At 41.4% G+C, this 11,260-nt stretch overlaps 1 protein-coding gene across 1 annotated transcript; it reads left to right on the top strand.

The window, feature by feature from the left end:
• Positions 1-2,543: 2,543 nt before the first annotated feature.
• NPVF (neuropeptide VF precursor) lies at positions 2,544-6,746 on the top strand. Its single transcript, XM_012447747.3, has 3 exons — positions 2,544-2,728; positions 3,994-4,394; positions 6,145-6,746. Exons 1-3 carry the CDS (start codon positions 2,591-2,593, stop codon positions 6,194-6,196), a joined length of 591 nt encoding a protein of 196 aa, XP_012303170.2. The 5' UTR covers positions 2,544-2,590; the 3' UTR covers positions 6,197-6,746.
• The last annotated feature ends 4,514 nt before the right edge of the window (positions 6,747-11,260 follow it).

Here is an 11,260-nt window from a genome sequence, read left to right on the forward strand (position 1 = left end):
AGACAAATTCCATTTTGGACATACTGAACTTGAGATGCTTATGGGATGTCCAAACAGCACTGTCTAGTAGAAAGCTGTTTTGAGGGGAGTGTTTGGGGGAATCAAAAGCTCAGAAGTGACTGGGCTGGAGAGATAGGCTTAGAATTAGGTAGTCTTAGAGCCACTAAATGAAGCATGTGTTTAAATGCCATAAGTTAGAGAAAGAGACTTTTTTAAATTTTTTGTATGCTCATCAAGAGACCCTAAATCAATTAATCTGTATGTATGTAGACAGTAGCACATTTCAACAAAAGATTTATGGTGATTTCATACTGTGTATGTTAGGTAGTGTTCTATAGCTGTTAATGCTTTCAAAGCTAAATAAAGATATGATTGAAAAGAGCCAAGCCTCGTTTTTTGTTGGTATTTTTTGTTGTTGTTGTTGTTGTTGTTGTTTTGAGACAGAGTCTTGCTCTGTCGTCCAGGCTGGAGTGTAGTGGCACGATCTCAGCTCACTGTAACCTCCATCTCCCGGGTTCAAGTGATTCTCCTGCCTCAGCCTCCAGAGTAGCTGGGGTTACAGGCATGTGCCACCACTCCTGGCTAATTTTTGTATTTTTAATAGAGATGGGATTTCAACATGTTGGCCAGGCTGGTCTCAAACTCCTAACATCAGGTGATCCGCCCACCTTGGTCCCCCAAAGTTCTGGGGTTACAGACATGAGCCACGTGGCTGGCCCAAGCCCCATATCAATAAGAGAATTCTAATTACCTTCCAAACTTAGAAGCTTAACCTGGCGGAGGTAGGGAGCAATTAGTCATATGTGGATGCTGACTGAAATCAGGAAAACTCTAATGGATGTGCCAACACCCCAAGTAGCAGCACTGAAAACTGGTGAGCTGCTTAATTTGCATTTTATTTAAAAACGACAACTAGATACAAATATATTTTGAAGAAGACCAGGTAAACGCCTTCTGCTTTTTCTGGGGTGTGAATTCATTCAACAAAACTTGCCCCTTGATTCATCCATGTCTCAAAAGTTTGGATCTACTGACCACACACACACACACACACACAGACACACACACAAAGAAATTCCATCAGCAGTTTGCAAAAGAACAATTTGGAGGAGAAATATATTAAATCCTCAGGGAAATTAAACCCAGATAATCCAATAATGGCACTACAAAATTAACACTAGACTATGAATTGAATTAATTGCCTCCTACCGTGGGGTTCTTGGCTACCACAAACCAAAACAAATGAAGCCAATGATGTCAAATGCCTTAAGAGAGACCACAGGCACGTTTGTATCACAAGAGTTCACCCCCTGTGGTTTTTCAACTTTCCAACTTGTTCTGGAGATCAATACGAAGAAAAATCTTCACTTCTGCCATCTCACATCTCAAATTATATACAGTAGGTTGGTGAGAGATGTGAGAGGTGGCACAGTTCTAGACACAGCACAGCAATTATACAACTCTTTGTGAATTACCTCTAAGTGTCTGTGTCTAGAAATAGCTGAACTGTTGGGAATCCATGCAAGTCTTTTTCCCTGAGAGGGCTGAAGGGACTGGTGGGAACAACTAAAGGTGTCTCTAGAACCCAGGCAGTCCAGTGATAAGGCAGATATTTAAGAATACCAGTCAGCTGCTTCAGAAGAGACTCACTTTGGCATTTCAGTAAATAAGCATTTGTTTCTGTAAATTCTCTTTTAATGCCGTGATGTCAGTACACCTTTGGCAATATGGGATTACCTAAACAATGTGGGTCCTGGGACCAACAAAGTTAGCATGTAGTATAACTTACCAAGCCCCTGCTAGTCTTCCTAAGGACTTTGAGAGGGAAGGTAGGATGTAGCATCTTGATAGAAAGAAAATGTTGGTAATTACACAGCTTTGCCAAATAAGACCCATAGAGCAAATACAGAGGGCCTGAGTGCCTCCAGCTTCTCCTGAGATGCCAGTTTGTCAAAATGCCTGTCGAGTATTTGCTCAGATACACATCCTTCACGTTACAGCTGACATTGACCCCTGAAGCTTTTTAATTGCCAAACAGCATTTTATAAAAAACCAACTCATGGCATTTTGTTGGGATATTATAATTTTTTCACGTTCTTAATTTTGTTTGACATTTTGAAAATACTATGCCTAATTCTTTTGTGTAGATTTTTAAAAAAGAAAAAACCATAGCTAGCATGGATTGAATACTTCTTTTTCCTTCCCTCAAGAATTGACACAAACACCAAAAACAAAATACTTTTTGTTTAAGCTTAGAGAAATGAAGCATTCTGTTTGTTTGGAATCTTAATTACCATCGCCCCAAACTTACCTAATTAGAAGCTCTTTTATAATGAGGAAAATTATTTTCAAAGTTAATGAATTTGCAAGCACAAACATCACTGTCTTCCCAGAATGAATTATTCACATTCCTTACATGCATATTTTAGTTGTACACTCTAATTAATATTAGTTCTTAAAATGTGTGAGATTGATTTCACTGTCAAAAAAAAAATCTTTCCTCTGTTTTTAGACAGTATAAAAACACCACAGTTTCTCCTCTCATAAACACTGTGCTGCACATAGAGACTTAATTTTAGATTTGGACAAAATGGAAATTATTTCATCGAAACTATTCATTTTATTGACTTTAGCCACATCAAGCTTGTTAACATCAAACATCTTTTGTGCGAATGAATTAATGATGTCCAATCTTCACAGCAAAGAAAATTATGACAAATATTCTGAGGTAAGTTTTTTAAATCTATCTAATGTGAGTAACATTAATTATATAATATTCATCCTAAGTGTAATGATTTTGTAAAGACTAAGAAGTAACTTGGTGTGTACTCTGTTTTGTCAAATTTCAGTCTTCCTCTAACAATGTATAAATGTAACTTGTATTATTTAGCACAAGAGCAAACAGCCTGGCCTCTGTCATGACAACTGAACTGGAGAGTATGGTACTTAGCAAGCATACAGCACATTAATAATTTTCAATCAACTCACAAGTGCATACTTGTAGTAAATGGTTGGCAGAAATAAGATTTGGATACATTTCATCTGGACATTCAAATTGTTTTAAACTACAAACAAAAAACACACACACTTTTATTTTGGGCTTAGCAATTACAAACTGGGCATTGTGTACCTAATCTATATTTTAGTGAAGTATTTACCCCTAGATGGTAAAATCGCAAGTTGTTTTTATTTTCTTTTATATATTTTCCAAATGTGCTGAAATTAGTGTGTATGCTCATTTTACTCAAGCTATAATCAGAAAACCATCATTTAAAAATCTCCATATGAACAAGCTCCTATGGCAAAAACTAAATCTAATTAAATATTCTCTGTATTTGAAACAGCTTCTACAAAGTTGGCATATTTGTGATGCAGTAACCCATAAACCAATGAGTTATTTACTAAAAATGTATTTTATATTCTAATAAAAATACAATTGGTTTCTTGAGAAATGCTTTAGAGTAGAAACCTGAGTAAGATGGAATAAAAAGAAATTCACTGGGCCTCCTACAACTGTACCCCGAAAGCTGGCCAGCGTCTCTATTTCGATGTACCATGTTCCCACGTGCCACTTTGGCCTTTAAAGAGAAACATGAAAAAGGAGGGGGAGGTTTCTCTAAAATCAAATTATAAAATATGTAAAATATTCCATAAACAACGTGAATTAAAAAAAAGTGAGTAACTGCAGTGAAATAAACTTGTGCCTCATTTCAGTACTTCATTATGTTCCCGCTGCTTGAACTCATTTCTGTATTCACTACATATATTTTGTAAATATTTTATAGTTGTCTTACAATAGTCTAGGGAAAGAGAAACTAGATTGCTTTAAAAAGCTTAATACAAATTATTTATTTAAAAATTCTGCACATAAAAACACAAACTTTGTTTATAGCTTTATTCTGCAGATTAAAGTCTAGATTTAAGTTAATTGGGGATTTAAATCTACTGCTTATAACAACAATATGTTATTGTAATGGTCATTTCTAATTATAGCCTAGAGGGTACCCGAAAGGGGAAAGAAGCCTCAATTTTGAGGAATTAAAAGACTGGGGACCAAAATATGTCATTAAGGTGAGTGCACCTGCAGTCAACAAAATGCCACACTCAGTTGCCAACTTGCCATTGAGATTTGGGAGGAACGTTGAAGAAGAAAGAAGCACTGGAGCAACAGCCAACCTGCCTCTGAGATCTGGAAGAAATGTGGAGGTGAGCCTCGTAAGACACCTTCTTAACCCGCCCCAAAGGTTTGGGAGAACCACAACAGCCAAAAGTTTCTGCAGGACACTGAGTGATTTGTGTCAAGGATCCATGCATTCACCATGTGCCAATGACTTATTTTACTCCATGACCTGCCGGCACCAAGAAATCCAGAATCCCGATCAAAAACAATCAAGGTAAATACCTGAAAAGCAGTCAAAGTGCATGGGCAGTTATATAGAGGTGGACTAGAAACTTTAAAAATGACTACATCTTTTCAACATAAGTTTCTAAGAAAGTAAGTTTCCTAGAAGGAGAGGATACAAAGGAACTAAATACCTGTCAATTGGGAACTATAGAAGGCCAGGTATAATAAGCATGGTTCAAGGTATAAAGTCATAAGATGACTTCCCCTAAGCCACATATAAGCATCAGTCTCATTATCCTATAGCTGCTCACTAAATCCACACAATGACAGGGTATTGTCCAACACTGGACCTCTCCGACATAAAAAGGTTCCATGGGAGAGAGTTGTTCTCAAGTACAAAGAACCCCATTTCAATAATCTAGGTCTCAAATGCAGACGGTTTTCTTTCCCAACTTTTAATAAAAGTTTTTCTTTTTCCTGGATCTCATTTTATAAATTCTGTTATAATCATTTTTATATTAATTAAGAAATATTTATTATCTGCTATGTACACATCAGAAGGTAAGATTTAAAAATTAACAAGCTACTTATCTATTATTTTACAGTAGACAGTGTATGCTTAAGAAAATTTTTTGATACTGCCAAGTGCAGTGGCTCATGCCTGTAATCCCAGCACTTTGGGAGGCTGAGGCGAGCAGATCTTCTGAAGTCAAGAGTTCAAGACCAACCTGACCAACATGGAGAAACCCCCGTATCTACTAAAAATACAAAATTAGCTGGGCATGGTGGCAAATGCCTGTAATACCAGCTACTTGGGAGCCTGAGGCAGGAGAATCGCTTGAACCCAAGGGGCGGTGGTTGCAGTGAGCCAAAATCATGCCATTGCTCTTCAGCCTGGGAAACAAGAGCAAAACTTTGTCTAAAAAAAAAAAAAGAAAAGAAGTTCTGATACAATGTAGAACATGATGCTTTAGTTAAAACCTGAAGAAGGTAAAGTGGCAGACTGTGTTACCTTATCTGAGAGACCTTCTCAGGACACTCCTTGTTTTTTTCGATGGTACTTATCCCTATCTGACATATATTTAGGGTCCATTGCCTTTGTTAGAATTTCAGCCCTACAAATCCCGCAATTGTCCACTGCCATATCCCCAGGGCCTAAGAACTGTGTCTGCCACATAGTAAGCCCTCAATATTTGGTAGGATAAATGAAATAAAAAAGGCACTAATAAGGTCCTACAGAGGGTCAGAAAAAAAGAGGATGTTTCTGTATGTGGAACCCTGCCTTTGAGAAGCAGCTTTCTCTTGAACATTCAGAGACTGGTGGGAAGGAGGTCATTTTTAGGCACTAAAGCAAGGTGAGCCAAGAACAGCCGAGGTTCCGTTTGGCAAGAGCGAAAAGTATGTAAAGGAAAGAGGAAAGAAGGCTAGACAGATAGAGTAAGAGCAGAGAGCGCAGATACTGAGCACCCAGGCAAGGACTTGGGGCATCATTCATCAGGAGAGGGAGGACCACTGACATTTCTGCTGAAGTTCTAGGATGTTATACAAAGGCGGAATTGACAGCTAATCAGATGTTGGGAGTGAAGTGGTGTAGAGGGAGAGAGATGAATCAGTGATAAATGTTTGGACCTGAGTGCCCATCACAGACTCGGCATCCTACCAATACCTCATTCGTTTCAAGTACAACACCATTCAGCTCAAGTATAATTAGGCAGTTAGGACTATGGGTGGTATTTGTATACACTCTTGCGTGCTGTTATTCTGATGGATGAGAACATTTTGTACTGCTTACATTTTAGAGGACTGGTATTCAAGAAAATAGGTGATGCAGAATTGAAACAAGAAAAATAAGAAATCTGGAGCCTGTCCCTAAAGCTGTGACCTGTAATCTACAAATGGCTCTATAGCGAAGACCACAAGGAAGAGTAGCTTCATACACTTCATGAGCTATGGATCATCAATGGCAATTTTTTCTTCCAGTACAGCTATAATGGTATCTTGGAAGTTGCAAAAAAGTTAAAGCATATTTGTTATGTAAAGTTAAAATGATTTTTGTCTGAATGAAAAAGAGCATTACAAATGCTTTCGAAATCTCTGGTAATGGGGAGAAAGAGAGACAGAGGAGCCTCTTCACTACCCTATATAAAAATCATAGACACTGTTGCACTTAATAAAAAATTAAACAGAAGAGCACCCTGAAAAACATTATGATGGAAATTAAATAATTTTCTAGAATAACATGTTTGACAAGTGAACAGGAATTACACATCACTTATAAACATGTTTCTGTATACCCTTTCTATCGTGTCAAATGTTAATGAATCTGTGATCAGTTGAAATGTAAATGTCTGTGTAATACTACACAATAAAAACTCTTAGATTTTAGGGAGACAAAAGAAAAAGGCAACTATAAGTTACCTCTTTTAGCGTCTCCTCTATCTACATCCAGAAATCTGCCTCTGGTGAGTTTCTTTTCTCCTCATTTAACATTTCAAGATTTTTATTTGCAAAAACATCTGGGTCTTGCTCAACTAGGAATTTAAAAATTCAGTACACAACACCAATGCACAGTGACTTGCCTTTAGTCCTAAGGATATGAAGTCCTTAATCAGACGTAACTGGTTTATTGAACAGTCTCAACTCTACTGGGCACACACAGGAAATGGTTTTATTTTTCTCCCATTGTGCCCCCCGCTGGGCTGTGTTGACTCTCTGGCCCCTGCTGATTAAAGGTTCCTTAATGATACCCTGGACATACTGCATAACTCTCTCGGTCACTTCCTGATATTAAAAAACTTTGTCAAGTCCCATTAAAGATGTCAACCTCATATCCAAAAATAAAGTGTTCCCACCCACCCCCATGGCCGGCTAGGCTGGTGGAAGGGCCTGAAGTGGGAAAGGAGCAGGTCTGCCCTTTCTCTGTTCCTCTTTTTCTCACCTCAAAGGTAGGGTGCTGGGAGGGAAAATGGTAGGCTCTGAAAAACAATCTGCCCTTTTATCTTCTCCAGGGCAAGGGAGGAATGGGGATGGCGGGTGTGATCAAGAGAAGAGGTCTCCTCCTCTCTACATAAAGTTGCTGCTTCTACAAATGAATTCTTCGGGAAGACTTGCAGGGACCTTCACACAAGTCACCTACCTGGGAGCTCTGGATGCTACTTGATCTCTTCCAACCACCCCTGTCTCATCTGTTCTCCCCATAGTTTTTATTGCCAAGCAGAAAGACTCAAGCCAGCTCCCCGCCTGCACCCAGTGCCAGCTTGATGCATAGAAAATGCAGACATCACAGCTAGGCCAAGGGCAGGACTGCAGGTTGCCCCTCCACTGCCCGCACGTGTCTCCACCCCTCTTGCCCCTGTTGAGAAGAGGCAGGCAGGTCATAAGTCTACTGCCTAAGCAAGCAGCCAGTCAGAAGTAGCATGCAGCACACCTGTCAAAACCCCACACTCTAAAAGTGGTTTTCTAGGAACCCGTCTTACTTGGCTTATTGGGGGAGCAGCAGCTGCAGCAGACCCCTCCAAGGCAAACGCTCTTAACTGCACATGTTGAAGGGCACAGCCAAGGCAGGGCTGCTGTGGCTCTGCCAGGTCATATCAAACCATGAGCAGGTACCTGTCTCCTGACATCCATGGTTCTCTTTATTTAGCATCTCTGCTAAAGTACTTAGCCTCCATACCTCCAGATGTGGTCCCCAGTTGCCAATTCTGAGTGACAGAAAAAGTATCCTGCAATGTCCTGCCACACTGATAAATAAAAGACCACCTGGTCCCGCGATGGTATGTGACACAGGGAAATTTCTTGTCATAGAAATGGGTTCTTTACCTAAGCCCCTAATTTATAGGAAATAGCTGAATAGCCAAGTGTTGGCTGTCCCCTCATTTGCCTGGCTTACTCTGTGGTGCCACCACACTGGCTCCTTCACCAGCTTCCATAAGAACCCCACTCACGTAAGTCAGTATGGAGCCTGCGATTTTGTAGAGGATTTGCAGGGTCATGAGGGGATCACATTGTACAGCATTTCACTGGGAAAGTCTCCATTAGGCTTCTTCCAAGTCTCTCAATAACTGGACCACTGGCAAGATCCCCTCCTCTTGGATCTCTCTTATTCACTCCAGAGTGGCTTCATGAGTGTGCAATCCCTGCAGTCACACAAAGCCCCACGCTTGGTTCAGTGCTCTGCAGTCACTGTCTTGAAATTCTTAAGTATGTCAAGGGGCCCCACGTTTATATTTTGCACTGGACCCTGGATATCATGTAGCCTGTCTTGCTTCCCCCACACTTGGCCCTGCTGGATCCTACAATATCCCATTTCCCCCGACCTATGTTTATTAATCACAGCAGCTTCCATTTTCTACATGAAACCCAAAAGCCAGCTTCAGGCAGGCATGGGAGGTCTGCTTCCATCCTACAGTGAATATAAAATACAACTGCATGACTCATGAGACATGCTCAAAATGCAAATTTATTTTTGTGTCCCACTGCCCCTTTCTAATATAGGGAATGAGGAAGAGGGTGTACAGAAATCTTCCTCTGGCCCTCAACAGAGACTTGGCCAGATGCCATGAACTTCACCTCTCTCTTAAGTAATGTCAGGCCTTTGGCCTCTCTGAGTCAAAAACTCACAGTCAATTCTATTGTCATCAACCTTTGAGTCTACATTCAGCTGTTCATCCATTCATTCTGCACCCTTCCCATGCTGAGGCCTGAGTCTGGAGACAGGACTGTGGTTGGCCTCTGTTCTCTCTTCCACCCTCATCTGCTGTTTCTCTCCCTGGCTGCTTTTTTGGACTCTGCTGGGAGGCAAGGGAATTTGGGATGAAAGGAGAGGGGATGGGACAGTTCTTGCCTGGATGGACTCACTCTCAAGACTCAGGGGATGGCACTGCTGAACATGACTGGACCCTCTCCCTGCCATTCTGTTGTCCTGTGAAAGCTTCCAGGCCCCACAGTGGCCTCGGCCCTCAGTACTGGGGCACGGCATCCACTCCATATATGCCCATTTCTCTTCTGGGGTCCTCTTGGGTAGGACTTGCAACAGCCCCAGTAACTCTCTGTCTGCCTCAGCCTGTGTCTGCTTGTGCACAGCTCACCCTCCACACCTGGCTGTGATCCCAAATGGCTCCTCTGTCCTGCTGCCCCCAGGCTCTTCAGCCTTTTTGGCTTTTGTTTTTCTCAACCTCAGAGAATACTTTTCCTTATCATATGGAAGCCCCACCCTGATGAAGGGTGACGGAGGCAGTAATTCCAGACACCTGGGCATGGACAGAGGTACCAGCTCCCAGCGAGTACAACTCTCTCCAAAGGACTCTCTCCTGAACCCAAATCCTATCCTTTTATTGTTCCAAGGGAGTGAAGGAAATGAGGACTGGTGGAACCAGTTTCCAACCACATCCTTCAAAAGGTCTGCAAATGGTGACCTGGCTTTGGAATTCTTTGTCTATTAGTTTGGGGGATTTTGGTTAAAAGTTCACTTTTCGTATCCTTTGCAACAAAGATGAATCTCTTCTTTTTTTTTTTTTTTTTTTTTTTTTTTTTGAGACGGAGTTTCGCTTCGTTACCCAGGCTGGAGCGCAATGGCGCGATCTCGGCTCACCGCAATCTCCGCCTCCTGGGTTCAGGCAATTCTCCTGCCTCAGCCTCCTGAGTAGCTGGGATTACAGGCACGCGCCACCGTGCCCAGCTAATTTTTTGTATTAGTAGAGACGGGGTTTCACCATGTTGACCAGGATGGTCTCGATCTCTTGACCTCGTGATCCACCCGCCTCGGCCTCCCAAAGTGCTGGGATTACAGGCTTGAGCCACCGCGCCCGGCCGAATCTCTTCTTAAGAGGAGTGCTCAAGGCAGCTAAAATGATGTTTTTGCTGAATCAATATGCATATATACACATTTTTCTGGAGAGAGTTCATAATTCTTATGGGGATTCTCAAAGGGGTTTCTGACCCCATAAAGTTTAAGAATCACAATAATAAAAGGTCAATTATTTTAAGTTACTATCTAATTCAACTTATAAGTGAATACTGTTATCTGATTGGCCATTTAGGTGTTGAGAACATAATGCCAGCACAATCAAAATCATTTCAGTAATTTGGCTTGAACTTCCTCCAAATACTGGCATTCACAGTGGAATAAAATAGAAGTGAGGTGGTAATAGTGTTCTTCTCCTTAAGGTGCTTTTCCAGGCACTTCCTTCCAAATATCCATTCCACCCCTTCTCTTCACTTCCAACACCTCCCTTTCCCGAGGAAATTCCATCTGGATTGGCCCTAACCCAACCTTCACCTGGCCTGTGAAGGGAGCAGAGTGTGGGGCTGCAGGGGAACGCTGAAATGGGACACACCCCACACAGCAAGGGTTTTCATGGAAGGCAGCTTTCACGAGCTCTCGGGTCCGCATTTCATACATCATACTATGACAGTGACCTTGAGAAATACAGAAAGGAAAAAAAAAGTACCGACTCTGGGACAAATTTCTCAGTGAGAAAAATGAAAGGTCGGTGTTCACCTAACTGTGACCGACGAAATGAAATGGACAAGGAAGGTGAGTGTGTTTATTCCTTTTTTCCCTTCAGATCTTCTTGGGGATATTATGTGAGGTTCTGTGACCTAGGTTTTCTTATTATTTAATGAACACACCAAGCAACAAGTTATTTCCCGAAAACGCACACTTTCACATTTCCGTGCCTAAGTTGGTGCTAATTCCTTCAGCTCAAAGGCCTCTTTTCTACCAATCAAAATGCTTTGAGACACAGATCAAATCTGGATGCAGCTGCATATAATAAAAACAGAAGTAATATTGTTTTAACTAAGAGACGCTTTTTTTTTCTCCTCATACAAAATGGTCGGGAAGGTAGCTGTTCTGGGCTGGCGTGGGAGCTCCGCACACTCACCTGGGATCCAGACCCTCCCATTCTGCCGCTG

This window comes from Aotus nancymaae, unplaced genomic scaffold (genome assembly GCF_030222135.1).
Source record: "Aotus nancymaae isolate 86718 unplaced genomic scaffold, 86718_ANA_hifiasm-v0.15.2.pri h1tg000025l, whole genome shotgun sequence".
NCBI lineage: Eukaryota > Metazoa > Chordata > Mammalia > Primates > Aotidae > Aotus > Aotus nancymaae.